The 23,076-nt window shown below is 34.8% G+C and overlaps 1 protein-coding gene across 1 annotated transcript in view; it reads left to right on the top strand.

Annotated features, from left to right (window-relative positions):
• The window catches only part of CNTLN (centlein), a 180,140-nt gene that overhangs the window by 22,519 nt on the left and 134,545 nt on the right, over nt 1–23,076 (top strand). Inside the window, exons 4-6 of the mRNA XM_064405240.1 lie at nt 6,874–6,960; nt 19,460–19,594; nt 20,176–20,355. Coding sequence (XP_064261310.1) covers nt 6,874–6,960; nt 19,460–19,594; nt 20,176–20,355 — 402 coding nt within the window. The remainder of the gene's footprint in view (nt 1–6,873; nt 6,961–19,459; nt 19,595–20,175; nt 20,356–23,076) is intronic.

Below are 23,076 nucleotides of genomic sequence, written 5' to 3' on the forward strand. Positions count from 1 at the left end.
CCAGTGATTGAGAGTTTTTATTCTTGTTCTTCCTGAGGAGTTACATCTGTCTAAAGGTGAACAGATGGACAAAAATATGGCTGAAAAGCAAGAGATCAAAAATAACCCAAGAATTTTTGGAAAGGTAATTGCAGGAGCTTACACTGTGGTTTGCAGCATCCTGTGAATAGCAAATTGTGGAAAAAACATAAACAGGTTGACATAGATTCTTCACTGATCTGCTGATTTGCAGATTTACTGAAAATGGCGAGTACTTTTTATGTAAAAAGGATAAGTGAATATGTGCTGTATGAATGAACACTATAGGTGCCTAGGTTAATTGAAAAAATTAAAAATCTGTATCTCGCATCTTTTTGAAGGCATGGTAAACATTGTGTAGAAGCTTTCTTAAAACACCCTTTTACAAATTAACAGGAAACAAAATGGCAGGAGGACAATGATGTAAACAAGATGTAAGGTATTACCATTTTGTCACTCTGAATTTAAAATACAGTGGACTGTCCAGTTACGATCACAATATAGTGGACAGAATAATAGAGCATAAGAGTACAACCTTTGTGGCTAAGGTCAAATAATTGTGATTTTCTACAGTTAATGAAAGTTTAATATCCTGTTTCATTAAAAATTCTCAGAACGTTGAACATAAGTCAACATTCCATGGAGAAGAAGGTATTATGCAGTTTGCATGTGTGCATATCTGCATATCGGAGCACAAAATATTGACATGATAATTGCAGTCAAGCCTGATTGAACAGTGGCCTCTGGGAATTCAGCTGGTGTTGTACCAACTGGATGGCTGCTCAGGACACAGTTTGAAATGCAAGGTGCAAGTTAGCACTTTATTCAGCACAGGCAGGCATCATTTAAAAATCCTTGGGGGAAACCCTGGTGATGTGCAGATGTTAAAGCAGTCTGTTCTGAAGTGCTGATATTTTGAACACTGTAAAAGACTTGTGTATTTTAGATGAAAAATGTTTGCAAAATTATTGGACAAAAATTTCACTATTTTTTGTACTATTTTAGTGCAAAAATACGTTTAGTATCTTATATATGTTGCTTAAAATAAGACATCATATGCTTAAAATGAGAGTCTTATTCCTTAATATATCATCTAATAAATTAAATCAATCAAGTTAGAACAAGAAAATTTATGTTGCTGTAATGATGCCTTTTCATTTTGACGCATAGCGTGCAATATATAATTGGCTCTATAGATAATTTACTAAGGAAACAATTTCATTTAACATTTGTAATTAGATCTTAAATTATTTTTTAAAGAAAAATAGGTATATACAATTTTTTATAGAAAGTAACTACTGTTAGAAAAGCAGAAAAGTATAAAATGTGTGGTATTCATTTAAATTCTTTATTGCTCCATGCTCATTTAAAAGTACGAAGTATAAGTATTAAGAGAAAAAAGTAATTATGTCTATCAGTTGTAGTTCATGAAGTATAAGGATCTTCTAGAGCCTTAGATGAAATGAAACTCATGAGTAAGTGAAAATGATTTAGCTTTTTTTTTTTAATCAGTTCTTAGTACGTGGAAATACAGTGAGTTTTCTACTTGGAAGATTAAGGCATAGGCTCTGTTTCTACTGACCAATGACTGTGCAGTCACAGGGATGTGACTGTACACAGTAATTACAGTGTTGGTGTCATATTTACCATAACATTGACAGTCTATGCTCTATAACTTTACTTTGCACATGGGTGATTAATTATCTATTTAATACAAACAGAGAATGTGCGAAGTATGGAAGTCTGTAAAATACTTGGAAGTTGGAGGGCAGGGAGATAAGGTAATCAAATGAAAGCTGCATCACACAAACTGATATTTTATAGCCTTTCTAGTTCTGCAGCCCTTTAGAATCAGTGAAATGTCTTTCAGAAGTCACAGTGTTTCTAGAAGCAGTTTATTATATTTAGAGATACTGTTAAAATGCAGCCTTTACCGTTTTACCACACTGTCCAAAGTTTGCAGTGTAGTCTTAACTTTCTGTTAAAACACCAAATTTGTAGATATGATTTTGATTATGTGATGTTTTGGGGTTTTTTTTGGGTTTTGGTGGTTGGTTGTTTTTGTGGGGTTTATTTGTTGTTGTTGTATTTATTTTTTGTGGGGTTTGTTGGTTGGTTGGTTTTGTTTTATTGATTTGTTTCGGCTTTTTTAATTCAGTGATTTGTAAAACTGATAGGATGTATTCCTTGAAACATGTAAACAGCAAATTCAATTTATTAATTAAATTTACTTTCATTTAATTGATGTAAATGTGACATAATTATAGGCAACTCTGAGTTACTTTTTCTTGACAAATGGTTAAGTGCTTGTTTGATTAAGACCTGTGGTACAGTACAAGATACCTCTTTGCTTGTACTGCTTTTATTGAAGATTTTAGAAAGGATGTTGTTTAAAAACTTGAACAGACTTCTGGTTTTTTAAATATAAAGGTTTTTGCTGTTTTTATATCACATTCATGGATAAATATTTTCTCAAAGTCTAATGTTTCATTTTTGGCAAGCCATTAAAATGGTGCCAAACATCAAGAACGTTGTCTTGTTCTATAATTGAGTAGAGTGTAATACAGGAAGAAAATCATAATGTCAAGTTTAAGAATATTTTCTCAGTTTCTTTAGTTTTGTGGGAAGCTGAATCTTGATAATCTTTGTAGCTAAATGCATCTGTGTTAAACATTTAAAATAGGTAGTACTCATGGGAAAACTGATTGGAGCTTAGAACTTGTACAAATTGACAGCCTCTCTTCACTCCATTTTTCATCCTAAAGAAGTCTGCAAATATTCTTAGCTCACATCATTATTGCTCATCAGTGATTCTAATTAGCTAAACAGGAATTTGTCTCAGTCATTGATCATCATCAGCTTCCTGACAGTGCCTGAATTTTTCCCCCCATATTCCAATGGACTTTTAAAAATACATTTTTAATACAAAATAGCCCAATGAATGAAGTTGTTCAAAGACTTTTTTTTCTGAATATTTGTTACCCTTTTAAAAGAAGAAGAGATGATGAATGCAATTCCTATCAAGTCCCATTTTATTGTGTGACAGCAGATCCAAATATGATATATAAGTTGCAGTCTGAAATACTACCTTGAGTGTCTGTGGAGAGCTATGGGAAAATGTCCTATGCCATTAGGAGAAACTGCTGATAAAGTTGCATTTGAGGTTGCAGTTTATACTTTAGGCTTCGGACAACGTCCATTGTGTACTTAACTTCAAATAATTTAAACTTTTTTTTTTTTATCTATGGGTGGTTACATGTTAAACTGTTTTTGGGGGCCTTAGCAAGCATGTGGTATCTAGAGAACTTGAAAGAAAACATTGTAAGGACAGAATATATTAAATATATTTAAACTTTCGCCACTCTTTATGATGATGATAGATCTGTGTTTATAAACCCAATGTTCTTTGACATCTTTGTTTGAAGGACTGTTTTACCAAGCATTGGATAGGTGGAAAATGCTGCATTTAACTAGAAACGTGCTGTGAACTGTTGGCTACGATGTAGCTCTGTTACGGTCATATTTTTTGCTTTAACAGTGATCTGTTTCTTTCTTTTGCTCTCCAGTCACAGACTTTATTCTCTGAACCCGTGTTTTGAAACCATGTCCTAAAGTCAGAGGGCTCAATAGATTCTTAACTACCAATAATAAATCAGAATTAGCTGTGCATACTGCTTTTCACAGCTGTTTGTTCTTTTACCTGGCTCTTGGTTCACTTATTCACCTCCTTTGTTTTCTCCTTAAAATAAATTTTAAAAAATCAACCACTCACAACTGTAAAGTTCCTTAGGGAAACTTATCTAATTTACCAGATTTTCAGATCATTTAATGCATTAGAGAACAAGTTTAATAATAATTTTCAAGTGATGATTGCATAGTTCAGTTAGGATGCTATCTGATTATACTGTTTTTGTGTAATGATTGAGTCTCGATTTATGAAAGTTTGACTTTGAGAGAGGAGATGGTGGTTAGAGTTGGGACGATGATGGCTTATCGTGGGTGGTAGATTTAGGGTCAGGATACTTCTGACGGCTGGATACATTGCTATTCAGTACTTCATGCAGCTTGTGTGTGGTTAATGCTATGTTCTTTCTGTGTCTGCCCCTGACTCTTCCAAGTACTTTGTAGTAATGACCTACTTTCCTTTTTGTCTTCTACAGCTCTTAAGATTTTGGATCAGCTAGTGTGTGTCTAATCTTAAGTTGTCTAGCTGTAATTAAAACCTGAGGAAACTTTGAATATTACATTTCTTACAGTTTAGATCAATACAGGTCTGTCACTTCCTCAGGTAGATTATGGTGTAGCATGCTTATGGGAGAGTGACAACCTTCCTCCCCAGATATTTTGGGTTTGATTACTGCAACTGTTGCCTTTGAGAAAGGGTAATTGTTAATAGCCATTTAGGATCCCACAGCAAAATAATGTAATATGAAGAAACATTAATATTTTTATATCGGAACAGTTTTTGTTTCATTTAAGTTGTACCTATTTATATACTTACCAGAAAGTCTTTTACCGTTTTTTAAAACATGGCTGAGAGTGTGACTTCTGTAAGCTAGATATGTATTACAGGCAAGGTAAATGGGTTTCATAACCTGTCATGCTTTGAAACCTGTTTGTTGTTTAGGCCCTGGTGCTTTTTTTTTTAAAGGCCATCACAGTGTAACTTTTGGCATTAAATAATTTCATATTTGCATGAATTTCTGTAGTCACAGTCTACTTGAGTTACATTCTTGTAGGTTTTCAAAGATAAACTGTGACAGCTACAGGTGGTCTGTTACCTGCACAAACAATTCGGCCTTGGCAGGCACTTAACTCGAGAAGCTGGCTTGTTAGCTCATTGAAGTAAACAAGTCTCCAAGTGCGAAAGTGATTGGCTGAATTCAGGCTCAAGCAAGGGACCCCAACCAATTCCTTGAACCAAGGATGCGCCCACATCATTGGTCAGTGAACTGGGCAGAGTTGAAACCTTTGTTGGTGGATTCTGTATGAGTGGGAAATTTGAAGTCCCTATAAAAGGGGCTGCCCTTCAGTAAACACTGGCTGTTGCTGCATGGAATTTCATGTCGCTTGTCTGTCTCCAAAACTGCAACAATAAACTATGAAAAACTGTCCGTACTTCTTATGACTTCCTAGCAACCTATCATGCAATGGCTTGATTGCAGGTGATGAGATGCTTTAAGGTCAGTATCTGATGTTCATTTTTTTGTTAAGTTTCTGTCTCTCACTTAAAATGTTAAATACATTTCAGATATGAAATGTCTTTTGGAATACTTGTTGAATATTAATCATCTGATTTCACAGCACGGAGTTATTTTCTTTACGAAGTAGATTTTTTTTTTTAATGCAATACAACTGACTAAGACCGCTTCCCATATATTTTTATTTTTCCTAAGATAAATGTAGCTTAAATGCATACCTTTTCAGATAGGTTTTTCTTAGTTTTCTTCAAGTCCTACAGCATATCCTTGCTGTATTTTCGAAATAGGAGAGATGTATTTAGAGTTACGATGCCTTGAGACCTGAGTTTCCAAAACCCTCACTTCAAATTCCATACCAATTTTCTTTAGTTTTTTGTTTACTGAAGATTGGATTAGATATTTTAGCAGTCATAAAACTTTATTAAAAACCACCATGTTATTGGGTGATCTATTATGTCAATGTAGTTTAGTTTTTAAAATCTCTCTTAGCATTAGACTATACAGTAAGACCTAATAGTGGAGAAAAATAATCCTTCATCTATGTACTATCCTTATTGGTCACTGTTACAGAATGCTTTGGCAGATTAAACCCTTTGTGTACAGCTGCATATTTTCATCCACTTTAGACAGATTTGCAGACTCATGTGTACTAGTGTTTCATTCCCTTCCAGCTCTGACATATTCCTTATGTGGTAGAGGAAGAGTTGCTCAAGTAGGATTTTCTAGCTTCCATAGGTGGCTGATACCAGCCCTGATAAAAGTTTTGACTGTATTGTGAGACTAGAGATAATCTTAATGAGTTTCTGCTTCTGTCACCTGTGGTGCTGGGATTGCCTGAAATTTTTGGATATTTTTAGGGAATATATATTTCTCAGCCCTTTAGTCGCATGTATGATAAGAATTCTTGTGCTAAGGAATATGAATATCCTTATTGTTGCAACATTTGTTTTCTTTCTGCCTAAAATGGAAGTCAGCAAGGCCATCAATATTTAAACTCAGTTAAGAAATAAGATAGTAATGAGATGAGATACTTTGTTAAACAAAGCAAAGTGTTGCAGAGGTGATAATAGATGTGCACTTATTAACCATATAGTGTGGCTCAGCTCATCCCCCTTACTCAAGCTTCTGAGTATTTTTTTTTTTTTTCTGCTGGTATAAGTTACACATTCTGTCCCCCTGGAATATAGTAAAATAATTATCCAAATTATATAATAATTTTTAATAATTATCCATAATTATGTTCAAAAGTGTTGTTTCAGACATAAAAATGCAATGTAATTGAGATAAGGGCTTCACAAACTGAAGTAGCTTGCTGATTCTACATTGCAAAGAAGGGGCAAAAGCATTTTGCTCACTCTGTGTTGAAATACACTTTCTGCATTTGGGAAAGAAAAGAGGCAGATAATTTTGGCTGTTTTAAAAATATTAAGACCTCTTCTTTTTGTTTCTTTTTGAACAAAGCTATGTTAGATGTTTACAGATGTAATTTGCTGTCACTTGCCATATGCTCCCTGATTAATTCAGCTGGGCCTGTCAGCTTCAGATAATTTAATTTTCTGTGCTTTAAAATGACATTCATTATCAGGACATGAAAAATTCAAATGATTAACTGCAAATTATGACTAATAAAGTTTCTATTTTTTTGTTTGTTTCCAGAGAAAAACGGAAAGCTGAAGTCAAGGACAGAAGCATTTTAAAGGTTTTGCAAGACAAAGACAGCGAAATAGAATCTTTAGAACAGGTTTGCATTATCTTTAAATAGAGCAGTTAAGAAAACTTGCCATTGACAACATATTTATGTTTGTCAAAATGAGAGAATAGTTTGGTATTTTGTCTTAAGAAAAAAAAATTTAAGTCATTCAAGGATTATAAATTTCTGATTAAGTATTTTGTAAACTCTTCTGTGTTGTTCATACATTTGATCTGTTACCTGAAAAGTTCATATCATTTTTGATTAAACTTTTTCTGAGAAATCTTGTCAGTTCATTGCCTTAGATCCAAGATGACTTGGATCTAAGTCTAGAAAAGTGTTGTGGTTTGTAGTGTGCCCATGCACATTTTGGTAAGATTTGCCATCCTGACAAGTACAAAATAATTAACCTTCTGCCTGACAGGCAAAACCACTGAACTGGTGGTGTTTCTTATTTTATTTATTTTTTAATCTATTAATATTTAAACAAATATATAGAAAGCATACATATGTAATATATTATATGAAGTATAATAGGTATGTTATATTTTATTATGTAATTGTTTAATATAGAGACTATATAATGTATATATAGTAGATTATCTGTATCCCATATATAATCTGTGTTATATGCTTTATATATTTTAGAATTATATCCAATATTTAATATATTAGATGTAATATTATGTATTACATTGCATATAATATGTAGATCTATGAAAGATGTAATTATCTATAAAATAGTAAATAAAATTAAAATACTATTTATTATTGAATAAGCTTTAATTTGTATTGCAGCAGTGGCTGAAGTTTCAGTGTAGTGTCTCATGGCTGTAGGTGTGATGTGTAATGTGTTTGGTGCGTCCACACACATTATGTTTAGAAACCAGCAATGTATGATTTCTTGTCCTATCCTTACTTGAAAGGTAAAGAAGACCTGTGAAGACCTTTATAGGAGTATGTATGCAGTACTGTGCTTTCAAGAAGGCTGCCTGCTGTGGCAGTGTCTGAACCTGGATGATGTGCATTCTCCCTGAGGTTGCTCTCTGTGGTTTCAGATCAATTTCAGAAGCTGAAGCTCTAAATGATCAGAAATCTGAAATTGATGGTGTAATGAATTTACATCATCCATGTGGAAATGGAGAGAGACTGGTAAATGCAACTAAAACCATGGAAATCTGGCAGCCAAGAAAGAAGAGTTCTCATCAACAGGATAGTGAAACTCTGGATATCCATACAAACTTGGGCATGAGAGGCTGGAGAGTACCCCAGAGAAAATACAGGGATCCTTGGTCATAGAAGGTTGAACGTGAGTCAGCAGTGCCCTGGCAGCCAGGAGGGCCAGCCCTGTAGGGTGCACCAGGCCCAGCATTGCCAGCCAGGCAAGGGAGGGGATTGTCCTGCTCTGCTCTGAGCTGGGGCAGCCTCACCTTGAGTGCTGGGGGCAGTTTTGACCATCATTACCACAGTAATGATGGTGGTGAAGGGCCTTGAGGAAGCCCCGTTGAGGGGAAGACAGGCGTGATGGAGGTTACTTGGGTTGTTCAGCTTTCTGAGGAGGAAAGTGAGGGGAGATCTCACTGTGGTTTAAACTTCATTATTAGTGGAAGAGACGGGGCAGCACTGATCTCTTCCCTCTGGTGACCAGGTGCCAAGGGATTGATTTGGAGATGTCAGGGTAAGTTTGGGTTGGATATTAGGAAAAGTTTCTTCACCCTGAGGATGGTTGGGCAGTGGAACAGGCTCCACTGGAAGTGGCCATTGCACTAAGCTTGCTAGAGTTCAAGAAGCATTGGGACAATGCTCTCAGGCACATGGTGTGATTCTAGAGGTTTTCATGTACAGGACCAGGAGTGGGACTTGATGGTTCTTGTGGGTTGCTTCCAAATTAGGATATTCTGTGATTCAGTGATTCTAACAGATGAGGAGAACAGAAGTTGTTTTGATGATCATCCCAACTCTAATGCAGCCGTTACAATTAGCTTCCCTTAGAGTATCATTGACTTGGGGGAACAGGTTTTGAAGGGCACCAGATGGTGCCAGTGCTGTGTATGGAAGCAGTGTACAGAGCTGATGTCATGCTGACCTTCTTGCCTCATCCGTTGGCTGGGATGCTGTAGGATTGAATCAAGAGAGGGATTGCTTCCTGAGTGCAAGGTTTTAGTGATTTGGTATCAAAGAATGGAGCTGGGTCAAAAAGTGATGTAGTGTACTTATTTATTTTGTTTTACTGAATGTGCTCCTTCTTCGTTCATCTAAGGAAGAAAATATACTATTTATGTAATTAACATGCAAATAGGTTGTTTGTGAAAATGTGTATTTTGACAGTCATGGTGATGAATGTTCTCTTCTGTAAAGTACAAACAGGAAGACTTGAAGGCTGTGTATTTCAGTCTACTAATTTTTTACATCTAGGAAGTTGAGATTAGCCAGTCATGTCTTCTGTTGTTTTTCTCTTCGCCTTCCTGCATCACAAAGAGATACCAAGTTGCAACAAGATAGTTTGTAGTAGGGTTTATTGTCTAGGAATTTCTGAGTGGCCACCAAAAAGCTGATTGTGTAAATCAATGGTGAGTAAGGAAAAAAAGAAAAATCAATGGGCAATCTCATTATTTGACATAGATGTAAGCTTCTGTTGCTTCTAGAAATAACAACAAAACTGTATAAGGAGAACATGAGATTGTATTTCTTGTTTTGTATTAGTCTTGCTTAGACTTTATCCTGACATGTCTAAAAGGACATAAAAATTTCTGTAAATATGAGAGCATATTCTCCACAGCCTAGAAGAGATACATCCATATAGTTAGCTCATACTGAAAGCTAAATAAGCTTAATTCATAAAGAGATATTTAGAGAATTATAGAGGTTTGTGTTTTAATGGCTATTACTGAAAATCAAGTAAAATAATAAATTTGGAAACTATGATTCAGAAGTAATATGGTCTTTAATCACATTTTTATAACCTAACAATGAAGAAAAGTGCTCAGATACTCATGAAAATGGGACTTGGGGATAAAAGTCTAAATCATAATTTTTTCAAAGCTTCTGCTGTCCAATATCTTTGGACTACAGTATATTCATTGAACTTCTGTTTGTTTAGTACAACTTCATGTTTTCACTGCTCCTAAATTATGGTGTTGTAATCTACAGTTTTATATACATGAATAAGACCTTTTTATTCATGAGTTTATTCCAAAGCTTTATATTGTGTTACACATTTAAAATATTATTTAGTGTGGAACATTTCAAGATGTACCACTCAAATATTCAAATAAGTTTGTTAAAGCACTTAAGATTATTCTTGTCTATTATTGCACGTAAATGCAGCACAGAATGTAGTGTATTTGAGTTTTCCATTCTTTTCCCTTCTTGCCTTCTTTTTTTTTTTTTTTTTTAATTGGTGTATTTGTAACTTTTGGTCCTGATAGTCACAACTGGGCCTCATTTGGCATATAGATATATTTATTGTAAATGCTGTGTGGTAAAAATCTTATTCCTTTGAGGTTAGTGTCTTGATTGCTATACTGATTTTTTTAATAGTTATTTTTGTTTTATGCAGTGTTGCAAAACTCTCTTCTTAGCAGTTATATATCCATTACGTACATGCATCACTTCTCTGTTTCAATGGAAAGAATTTCTCACTGCTATGTTTAAGTGGCTAGGATGCTTAGAATTTTACTTCTTCTGAAGACTGATACTTTGCTGCAGAAATATTTTCATTGTTTTTTTTTTTATTTGGAAACACTTTAAACATGTTTAATTTATAATAATTGCATGTATCTTAAGTAGATCGCTGATGCTGTTTTTTTCCTTAAAAAGTAAGGTGAGGTTTTTTTGGGGAATATGTGAAATTTTTAAATTCAAGCAATTAGTTCAGCAGATAATGCTGGAGCAGGGAACAGTCTTCTGCCATTCACACAACAGATAAATTAAAATATCTTAACCTGTTTTCTTTAGAAGATGGCATTAAAGACGTGTAAAAATAGCAGTAAACCTTTTCTTATAACATTGTTAATTAATTAGCTTTCAATTTTGATCTGGAGGAACTAAAGCTAATCTTTTTGTCCTAGACCTTGTAACGTTTCAAAACCTTATCAACTGATTATACTCTAGAGGGGTTAAAATAGTACTGGCTTGCCTCATTATCTGCTCTTGAAAATCTTCAGCTTGCTGTGCAAATCTATATTAAAGCCCCTTTAATGGGTCCAATTGAAAGAAGCATAATTCTACCTTCAAGCATTAATTAATATTGAAAAATTCTTCTTAACTTTTGTACCTTCACCTGATTATATTTTTCTTTGTAATAAAATACTTCTATGAATTAGAACAAATGTATACAGACATTATTACCATCTAAATACTTTATTTTCAGTAGCATGTAAGCTTAATTATTCTTGGGTAATGGGGGACATGAGCATAATTTTGGTAATAAGGAGTTCAGATGAATGTCTCAGTGTTGAGATTATGTGAATTTTATAAACTCTTTGCAAAAAAAAAAGTTTGTCCAGTGAATAAGATTCTTATATACTGCAGACAAAGCATGTTGAACAGGACGCTAACAAATTTTTTTTTCTTTAAAGAACAAGTGAATCAGGTTTTGCATTGGAAAAGGGATCAACCTTCAGTGGTGGAACCTGTTTTATGTAGCATCTTTGAACTGCATCAGTGAATTATCATGTCTTTTTGCCTTTCTGTTTGACATCTTCTTGTTAGTTTTTCTTATAAAATTAAGGGAAGGAAACCTTGTTAAGGAGGTGATATCAGTGAGAAACATGGGAAGAAAAATATACGAACAGTTGAAAATAACTGGTTTTGGTGTATCGATAGAATGCTATCTGAGGTAGGTAGTATGATATGGCTGATAGCTGTGGGCTTTTTTGACTGATGAAATTAATAACCTCTGAATTACAGTGTGTACCTTTACAGCGCATTAATATTTTTGTATGCATTCCCAGTAGGAAGGCTTTTTCTACCAGTTGAAAATATGTTTCTGTGAGGTAGCTTCCTCCATTCTGAGGAAATAGTTTTTAAACTTAACTTTTTCCTACTTAGTTCTGCGGAAAAGAAGCTGTATTGGGTGTATATAGTTGTGCTGTACATCTGTGCCTTATCTCTTCAATAATTCATATGCGTAGCCATGTCTGAAGATGGCTGAAGCTTCTGCATCTTTATTACTCAGCCTTCATATTTTTAGTGGTTTTTCTACAGAGATGGTAGCTGCACTTGGATTAGACAGAAAAATGAAAAATAACTAAAAAAATGTGATGTCTTTTGTCCTCTGCCCAGTAAACTAGTTTGCAATGCATGATTTCTTGACTATTGAGCAGAGCTCAGTAGTCAAACCTGGAAAGAAGAGGGAGGTTATTTCATGATCTCATTCATCCTCTTGTCAGCTAGTGTCTAGTTGGGAAATTTTTTTTCCAGCACAGAATAGTTATGTAGCCGATGAGAGTCAAAGCAGGGTAGCCTTATATCTGAGCTAAAAATGGTTTCTATAGCCAATGGAATCTGCTTTTACTGTATAAGATATTAACTTCTTTACTGTTTTTAGTATATTAGTTGGTCATCGTAGTGACTTTTTTTTTAAATTTTTAGTTCTAAAGTCAGTATGGTTTTAAGATGGTTGGATTTTATTCCCTGTTTAAGGACATTTGGTAAGGAAGTTTCCATATGTTGTGGCTTCTTACTTGCATACAGGCAGATTTCCTGAAAGTCAAGAAAATGGTTATACTTCAAGGATGAAGCAGAAGAAAGAAGCAGGCAGTGTCCTGTAAGATTAGATTCTGGCCTTGTGAATCTGCTAACAACACTTTGGAAGGAGCTTGTCAGAAGAGGTGATCATAGCAACAGCTGTTCTTTCTTTACTACACCTGATCTGGCGGCATTGATGTAAAGGAGTGTAATGAAGTACTGCTATGTCAGGGAATGATGCTGGTAGGGATCAATTCCTGCAGATCTCAGGTCGTCGTGCGTTCTTCCACAAAACTAACTCACTTTGAGGACCTTGTATAAGCCTTGTATAACTCCTTTGAGGACCTTGTATATGCTGGAGAGGAAAACATAGAAAAAAAAATTAAGCCTGGTTCCATCAATATCGTGCACTTCAATGAAGATAAGAGAAAAGCTCACTTAGCAGGATATTGGTTTTGATTTGAAATTAGTAGAGAGAATAGAGGATAGAAAGATAATTTGGATTTTCTGTTTTCTGACCTAGAAGGTTGTGCTGCTGCTGTTTCAAAGTAGAGCTGCTAAGGAGAGAGGAAAGAGGCAGAGACTACTTTTTTTAGGCAGTGTTGCTGTACAGCACTGTGTTATGGCTTGTATAGAAAATCTGATCTGTCCTGGTGCAGAGAATCACTAGCTGTGGCAAGACTGTTAGATTATATTGTCAGTATTTGCAGTTTTTCGGAGAGTTCAGCAGAGTAAAATTGACAGTCCATTTCAAAGTGTAGCAGACACATTTCTGCAATACCTGCTATACTGCTTGGTATTGATGCTGAATTTATTATGGAGCTACAGGTTTTCTATTTTGACAAAATGCTGTCTCATTTACAAATTAGAGGTGTGTTTTTGCAAAAAAATGCCTCTAAATATTTCCCCTTCTCAGGGCAAGGAGCTTCTGTGTTCCGTGTTTCAGAGACAGAAAACCTATTGTGGAAAACCACATGTGCCAGAAACGGTGTTTGACTTCCTTGTTGGTGCAAAAAATGCAGCTGCTGGCAGTGCTTGCTTGCATTATACCTGTGCAAAAGAAGGAACTGAGCGAAAGGGGTACAAAGGGTCATAAGATATTGAGGAAAATATTAGTTAAGCTTTGTTTTAGTGAATGAGAGAAGGAGCGTACTGCAGTGGAGTGCTAAGGACCAGCATGAGTGAAAAGGAGGTGGTGCACATCAAAAAAATAGTTTTCTCAGTGCTGTGACCTACTCAGTAGGTTGCTGGTAAGAGATGGTTCCGTTGCTGCTAGTGAAAGCGTGATGCTAGAGTTGCATACAGCCACAGTTTATTTCCACCACATGTTCAGGTACTGAAAAATTCTCTCAGGTGTTTCAATTAAGATAGCAAACTTTGCTGAGATACCAAATTAATCACACCAGAGAAGTACAAAGATGGCAGTAGGGAACATAGGTGTTTATAATAGATTATGCTGTTTTACCCTTCCATAATCTATGGGTCAGGTGAGAATTCAGGAGCAACGCTGCCTAATAGTAAAGAAGTAAGTAAGTAAGAATATGTATTAACCACCTGCAGGATGAATTCAGCTGCTCATATTTCTGGTTTGCTTCTCTGTAGAACCACTTTACTTGATCCTCTTAAAAATGTTTTAAAGAATCTTGATTTTCTTTTCTACTGCAAAACAGACCTGTCCTTTTCCATTAGCACATATATGGTATGAAAACACATTTTAATTGACAGTTTATAAGAATGTTTTTCCTTGTATTCCTCTAAGTTACCATGTTGTATTTCATGTCTAATATTGATAGAAATAGGCATTCAGAATTTGTCATTCATTTTGGGAATGGATTTATAGATACCTGCTTGCAGGTTAATACTTCTTTTTCTCAGAAACCATTTTTTCAGATTGGTTTATCTCAGGGAATCCTGGATAGCATGGGATTGGTCAGGGAAGAACAAACTTTGGTGGTATGAAAATCAACTGAACTCCCACACTTCAATTACTGTCTATTTGTGGTTGCTTTTTTAGTTTGTTTAAGATTGTTCTTGCAGAAGGTTAGGAATGAAAAGTAATAAGAGTGAAAAATGGGATATGCACTCAAAATACTGTTACATGTGTTACATTTAAATGTAGTATATGTCTGTTGCTATTTTTCATTGGCTTTTTTCATTCTTGTTGAGAGTCAAGTTCTAAGTTGAATATTTAGCTGCAAATACGGATACGCTTTAGAATCTTATGTACAGTAGAATCAGGTAGCACTGTTGGTGTTTTACTTTTAGAGAGGTATGGATTTAAAAATGACTCATATATTGTATCATAACTAGCTGTTGTCAGACTCCAAAAGGACACTGTGCAGACTGCAGAATGCAGCTGGTGACACTCACCTTTTTGTGAATTATTTGCCTTGTACTTCTATTTATCCTGTGTCTGAAAATAATTTAAGAATCTAATATAGATTAGATCTAGATCTATCTAATCTAGAAGTCATGAGATGAAAGTAAGTGAATTGCTTTTGTTAGGTGTTTTTTTCCTTTTTTTCTTTATTTTGGGGGACTGTATGAAAATATAACTAGCAGTGCTTTTTGTTAAACATGCATATAGATGTTCAAGAACCACAAGGATTAATAAAGTTGAAAAAATATAGAGAAAAATTTAAGAAAGCTTAATCAAGGGAAGGTATAAAATGTTACTGGAGCATTTTTAGTGGTGTGTACTTATTGTTAAATTCCTGCTAGAAATGAAAACAGGAGTTGGATGGAGAGGAGAAGTTGAAAGTGTGATAAGTCAACCTCAACTACCTGGTGAAGGAAAAGAGATGATGAAAGGGAGAAAATATGTCACAAAATGTTGAAGTAGCAATTCTGAGAAGAAGAACTTGAAAATAAATTATATTTCCACATTTAATTTTTAATAAAATAATTTAATTACTAAATTAATTTTGTTTCTGTAGAAGATATCAAGATTGCCTCAAATAATGTCAGTATTTTCAGTACTTCAATTTTTCATCAATTTATGTTAATTTTAACTTTTTTCCATGCGGTATATTGGAAGTGGACTACTGTACAGTGAAAGTGTATCTTTCTGATAAAGAATGTGATGAAGAAAGCACAAAATTCAATATTTATTTGTTTCCGTTATCCTTTTTGATAGTAGAAATCAAATGCATGCCCCTTTTTTGCATTCATAGATGGACTCCTTCTATATTGTGGTGCATAGATTTGTATTTTTTCATTAAGTGCTTCAGCACCCAGTGTGTTGTTGCATTTCTATATTAGCAGCAACATTGAAGGATGTGTCAGTTTTGTGTTTCTCTTAGATTATTTTTACTCCAGTTTGAGTTAATTTCTTCACATGAAATAAAACCCACTCTTGCTTACATTTCACAAGCCTGTATAGAGGCAGCTGTGCAATACTGATTTAGTAGTGCAGTCTGATTGATTTCAAATTAGGGATTGGTTTTTCCAACTTTTTTTATAAAAATTTGGAAAACACAGCAATAATAACATGTACAGCTTTTGTTATGTAGTTCTTTTCACATGCTTTTTATTTATTTTATTTAAATATTTCACTAAAGACTGGAATTTTAATGATGATATCTGTAATATTAAACAGTACATAACTTCTAGTAGTTGTAGCCTAATTCACTTTTTTTTTTTTTGGGAATCAGACTCCTAGCATTAAGAAGTTGCTTTTGTTGCCACTTTCGCTGTCTCCATACAGTACTGTACTGTCTAAATTCACCATGGGTATAAACAAGGTTGTGTTTATTCACATGAAATATGGACAGATAATTTTAACATCCTAGTGACATGAAAAGATTGATGTGTTCAGTGCTAAGACAAGAAAGAGCTATTGTCACCTTTTGGTTTTAATCTGTTGTTTTCATAGCAGATTTTTTCAGTTTGACTTGGTATGTGATTTTGCTTCCTATTTAGATTACTATGAAGATATATAAAAAAGAAATAGTATTTGCCAGTAAACAATGTATTATGGAAGGGGGAAAAAAATGTGTATTGTGCTGTAAGTAAAGAGATGCCATGGGAAAGGATGAAAATGAATTTGGGAATGACAGTCCTCTGAGACATCAAAAGGTCTGCTCCCAGGGTCACAGTGTTTCTTTCTATGTACTGTTGCCTGGAGCACTCTGGGATCCAGCAGTATACAGGGGATACTCTTTGATACTTCCCAGAATCAAAGAAGGGTAAAATCAGTTTCTTTTGGTTTTCACTGGAGCAAATTCACTTTAGAATAGTTTTCTTTCTTGAAAGTTTGTTGAAGTGTTGTTTAGATGCCTTAGTTACATGATGTTACATGTTTTTTTATGGTTCTTGACCACCAAACTGTCAAACATTGCTTTTACCCTGTTGTATTCAAATAAATATGACTGAGTCAACTCAAAGTGTAAGTTGAGATTGTTCTTGTGTAGTGTCAGACTGTCTCTGTAGTATCTAGACCAATATCAGTAGATACTATGGGAATAGATTAATTCCTGATGGGTGTTTTACCTTGTGAAATCTGTCAAAATAACCTCATGTAGGAGATTGCGCTGTGTGTTGATCAGGTATGGTGTTTTCCCCTGCTGTTTCACTTGCCTACAAGAATAGGGTGATCTTTTAGGAACACTGTGTTCTCTGCAATAAGAAATCATTCTTTATTCTCCTGCTATATGAAGTAATATATGGGTTGAGGAAGCAAAGCACAAAAAGAGCTGCATAGGAAAGGGCAGATGATAATTTACTTTATTGTCTATATCTTAGAAATTCCTTTATATGATTCTTATTTCTATCCAGTCATGGCTCCTGATACTTCTGGTTTTTTTCCCTTCTTTATAAGCATGTGAAATAAGCAGATAGAGGAGTAAAAGTTCAATTCATTTAGAGGTAAAGATAAGAGGATGCAAATTGGTAACTCAGAAAAATGCTTTCAAACATAACAGGATTTTTTTTCCATGCAAGTGTAACTCACCTAGATAATGTTTCACTAGTGCTGCAGTAGGTGACTTTGTAGACTACTCAGGTGAGTTTTCTGCTTAATAATTGATGTGGTATATTTGCTTTTTGATTGGTTTAAAGTGTTAAGTTACAGTTCAGTTGTAGACATACGTAGTTAGTGTGCAAGTCTGATTGAGGATAACCTGTCTGACTTTAGTGAGTATTCACAGTAAGTAGTTTATTTCAGTTGAAAACTTAATTTCAGTAATACAGAAAAAACATTTGAAATAGCTAGTTGCACTTTTGTACCATTCTGTCTTTATTAATTCTCCAAATTGCTGGAAAGCATCCCATTTAAGACAGAACCCAAATAGCTCTGATTTCACTTCACAAATACACATATGCTTCCCAGTTTCTGCCCAGTGTATAATGAAACTCAGTATTAGTATGATGTACCTGTGTACTCAGAAATTAGATGCCTTTAAAGAGCTGGAGCTTTTATAAAAAATATGTGTGTGAATTTTTAGCTCAGAGCCAAGAGTCTGTTTCGGATAGGTGAGATTTTTAATGATGTTTTAAGGGTGTCTCCAAGTACAGACTTTTGTTTTGATAAATGTTAAGCAAGTAGTAATGAGCTAGAAGGAAGACTCGAAGGAGCTGCTTACTCCAATTCCATGAGGACCTGTGGAGTGGGAGGGTAACAGACAAAATTACTGATGCTTTCCATTGTAATGTGGATACATACTTTTTTAAAGATTCATCTAAATAATTTCTGCCAGCAACAGTTTATTACTTTAAGTGTAATAATATATCCAAAGAACAAATGTTTTGTCTTTTGAATGGTAAAGTGCAACTTCAAATATACTGTTTTGCCTGGTTTTGCTCAGCATGTTTTCATTCTTTTTTTTATGTCTGACATACTTATGACCCAGATGTAAGCTTTAGACACTGAAAACTCTCACATCATCAGATGTATTGTAGAATAATCTAGAGGATTATTGTCTTGTTGACGATTTTTTATGTTTCCGTACATACTTCATTTTAGGTTGTGTATTAAAAGCAAAGCAGTTATACTTCAGTACTGACATGAAAGTTTTATCAGTTTTGTACCACAGTTATGGTGTCACTGCTAGGAAAATATTATAGATTAAAGCCCTTTTGATTTATAAAGAGATGGGACAAAACAGAATGTGGAATTAAAGCAGACTCCTGGAGAAAAACACAGGGTTCTAATAGGCATTGAAGAGTGAGGGTGTTTAATGCAAGTGTCATGAGAATCGAATGAAATCATTGCAGAAACTTGAAGTTCTTCCCTTATTGCAGTGAGATTTTTCTGTATGTGGGTGAACTAACCCATAGGATGTGATGAGCAATGTTGTGTTATTTTCCTTGAGCTACAAATTCAGCCAGACTTAATTATCTTTAAAAGTATTTTTTATCATAATCATTTTGGTAGACTCCCTCAATAGTCATTTCTGTTTACTGTGACAAGTTCTGAAAATTCTGCAGAATTTTGAATTCAGCTCTGGCTTGATTTTTTGTTATGCTATAAGTGCAAGCTAAACAGTATTCTAATGCATGTACTTGTTTTAATCCATAAACACAGGTACAACTTCTGTAAACTTCTGTTTTTGCATAAGCTTCACTGAGTAATTTCCATTCAGTTCTGCATTTATAGGCTTCTTTGTTCAGTAGTAGCAGCATATTTGGTTCCTCATTTGCATTACTGTATCTTATAGTCATTCAGTTTTGAGTATGATTAAAGTACTAATGGAATTAAAATAATGCTATAAAAACTGCATATGTCAGATAATTACATTTCATAGGCTTAAAACACAGAACATGCATGGTCTTTTGCATTTTTTGTCTATGAACAGGTTTCCTTTTTTTGGTTTGGTGGTGTTTTTTTTTGGGTTTTTTTTTTGGGGGGGGGGTTTAATAGAGGCTCACAGGACAGCAGCAGGAGATAAACAGCTTAATGCAGAGAAAAAATGCTGTGGATGAGGAAAATACCCGTTTGAAGAATGAATTCGGTTACTTGAACCGGAAATTTAAAGATAAAAGCCAAGAACTTAAGGTATATTGACTTGTACATAGTTTCATAAGACTGTATCTTTGAAGTAGTTCTTTAAGCAGTGTCAGCCTTTGTGGCACAGAAAGTGACAAGCTTGGAGAAAAAATTGCCTTAGGCCTTGCTATACCTTACTGTTTTCTCACATGCTAACTGAGAAAGATGCTTTAAAGCCAAGAATCCAAGCTTTATAACTTTCAGATAAATAGTTAATGATGGAAATGGAGCAAAGAAAGTAGAAGTGTGAAGATGTGGCTTCTTGTAATTAGATTCTGATGGGACTGGCATTATTAATTGATAAAGCTGAGGTCTGGGAGGATATGTCTGTGTGGGTCTCAAAAATAGCTGGGGACAGCATCAAAGGCAGCTTGATCAATTAATGGGCTCTTTGCAAATGTGTACTCATCAAAGCTGTCATCCAGCTAAAAAATATGACCCTTCCACCTGCATGAAAGAGGCCAATAAAAGTGCACAGGTGACCTTGGCCATCAAATATAGAAGCTGCTGTGAGGGTAAAACTGCACAGTTTATATTTGCTGATTAGTTCTCACTTTTTGTTTATCGGCCCTTGTGGTACTGTTCTACAGGACACTGAGGAGTGTGCACAGAAGAAGGAAGAGCAAAACAGACTGGTTATAAAAAACCTGGAGGAGGAAAATAAGGGATTAAATATATGCTGTGCTGACCTGCTAAGTGACCTGGAGAAACTGAGGAAGCAGGAGACACAATGGAAAAAAGAAAAATCTGGCAGTGATACCAGAATAAAGGTACGAAGTGGAACAGACTCCTGGATGTTATTTGAAATTAACTTCTCCAGACATTTCACTACAAGTTATTTTCTTTAAATAGCAAGTTATATATTCAAATCTACCAGTGGGGACTTGCATTCATTTACATTCTATCACTTAAGACCCACAGCTTTTTAAAAATTGATGCTGCAAAGCAGGAATCTGACTTCAAATACTCATCTTAAAATGTAATCATTAAAAAATAAAAGATGCTGTACTTTGAGATTATATATATTTATATATATATATATATACACATATATGTGTGTGTGAAATAATAAAAAATTAAAAAGTGTTACCACAATTTTTTTCTTGATTTGTAATTTACTTACCTATAATCTTGTTGCAGTAGCCTTGATCTTTGTTGTTTTGGAAGAACATGTAGTTCCAAATAAATTGCGCCCTAGTCTCCAAACGTCTCTATTCTATGAGGGGTCTTATTATTGCTTATAATATATTAAAAAGTTTTTTTTTCATAGTTTATGATAAAGCAAAAAAGAAAATAACCGAATACGTGGTACAGAGTCTTTTCTTTTTTATATAAACCATACTTTTTCTCGTTTCTTCATGGAAATTGGCTAGTGTTTTTTAAATTCCTCCAAGAAATGAGCCACAAACACGGCTAATCTTAGTTCAACAGCTGCTTATATACACATTTAGGTGGTGGATTCTTTTTGTTTGCATGATGAATGTATTCTTGCAATGCTGTGTTCTTTTGCATTATCAAAGTACATTCATTGCAATAACTATCTAATTAATACCTCACCCAGAAATGCCCTTTTTTTCCCATGCTAGCAATTTTTGGGTTGTTGTGGTGATAGAAACTCTTTCGAAAGAGCTTAATTCAGATCTCTTAACATGGGAAGTAAAGTTCTTGCAGATTGACTTCTTCTGACTGGCTGTGATGAAAGGATTATAGAGTTCCTAGGGCAAGAAATGACTTGTTGATTATTGGGAGAGAAAAATTTTTAAGTGCCAAACTGAAAAATAATTTTTAAGTTGTCAAATGTAGTGCTTATAATATTGGACAAGTTGTTGAAAAATCTGTTACCTGTCCTTTCAATTAGCACAGTCAGAATAACTTCTCTGTCTCTTCCTGGTTGATGAGGCATGCTGATGAATGTAAGAGGTGGGTGATTGTAGGGATGGGAATTAGTGGTGTTGGTATTTCAAAGGGGTGTTTAAAGGCATGTTAGGTTGTTGTCCAGAGTGTGAAAGAGAGTACTTCTGGGGATGGGTGTTGCCTGAGACAGCCAGGGATGTCACAGAGTTGGATTTGCTGTTTACAAACTAGGAAGAACTTGTTAAGATAATAATCATTTTCAGTCTTGGCTATAATGACTATGAAGTTGTCAAGACCTTGAGTAAGTGATGGAAGGAAAGTTGTGCTGTACAGCCCTGGAGTTAAGAAGCAGAGTCTTCAGATGTTCAGGGAACTGGTAGGTGGAATCGTGTGAGAAGCAGTTTTGAAGGGTAAAGAGCTCAAGAAAAACTATAACTTCTTTAAAGACAGCTTTCTCCAAGCCCAAGTATGGTCCACTTTGGAGAAAAAGTGGTTGTCTCAACAGATCAACTTGGCTAAACAGATCTCACCACTAGTGCTGGCTGCAGATGGAAAACAGTATTCAGGAAGTGGAAACAGTGAAAGCTGTAGAGGGGGAGTTCAGAAACATTGTCTAGACACTGAAGGGTGGTGTTAACGTATGTGCAGTTGAGAGTTGCAAATAATGACTGATACAACCAGAATTTCTTGGAACTGCTTTATCAGTGAACAAGGAAAAAGGGGACCTGCTTCTGAAATTGAATGATGAATTAATTACAAAAGTTAATAGATACAGCAGAGTACTTAATATTGTCTTTGCCTCAGTCTTCTCCAAGGTGTCCCCAAAAGTTCGTACCAAGAGACAGACTGCAGTATGAAGCACTGAGAGTGGATGTGTTGGAAGATATCTGAGAGAACTTGATTGGTACACATCCATTGGGACTGCCTGAAATTAACTGCATCCAGGGGTGCTGAGAGTGTTGGCTGCTTCTCACCCTTCATTTTGGGAGTTGAATCGGCATCTTTTTGTACATATTTTTCAGTAATAGACATGACATTTAACAGTCTTAAAGATGCGTTGTATACAGATGTTATCCATGTTAGTCTTCTCCCTCTGAAAGAATAAAAAGAATCCTTATCAAAATATGCTAGCCCAACATTGCTTCTAAAATGTGTATTAGATATTAGAAATATGTGATCTAAATCACATTGCTTCTTAGGAAAAGTGGTCACCTGTAAAAGTGAAGTGTTAGCCTTTTCTTTTTTCTTTTTTCCTTTTCAGTCTTTAAACCATTTTTATTCAAGAAAAGTAACACTTCTCACTTTTAAAGACTGATTGTTGTTGTAATCTGTGATAACCAGGTATAAAATTCAACTTCTTCGAATTGAGAGAAAGGAAAAGCTGCTATGGGTAGTTTGTCCTTTTAAAGAACATTTCTTTCACGTTTTGTCATGTTAGCTGAAATCAGTGTGAGACAGGTTAATAGGAGGATACCTGATAAGGTGGCTAAAAGGCTCTGTTTTATTGTTTTTCTTTTCTGTATGTACCTTCATATAAATAATGTATAGTGTACAGAAAGTTACAAAGTCTTTGTTTTCTGCCTAAAGTAGTTCTTGAGAACTTTTTGTGCTTCTTTTGTGATTCCCAGAGCTTATGT

Source organism: Passer domesticus, chromosome Z (assembly GCF_036417665.1).
Source record: "Passer domesticus isolate bPasDom1 chromosome Z, bPasDom1.hap1, whole genome shotgun sequence".
NCBI classification, from domain to species: Eukaryota; Metazoa; Chordata; class Aves; order Passeriformes; family Passeridae; genus Passer; species Passer domesticus.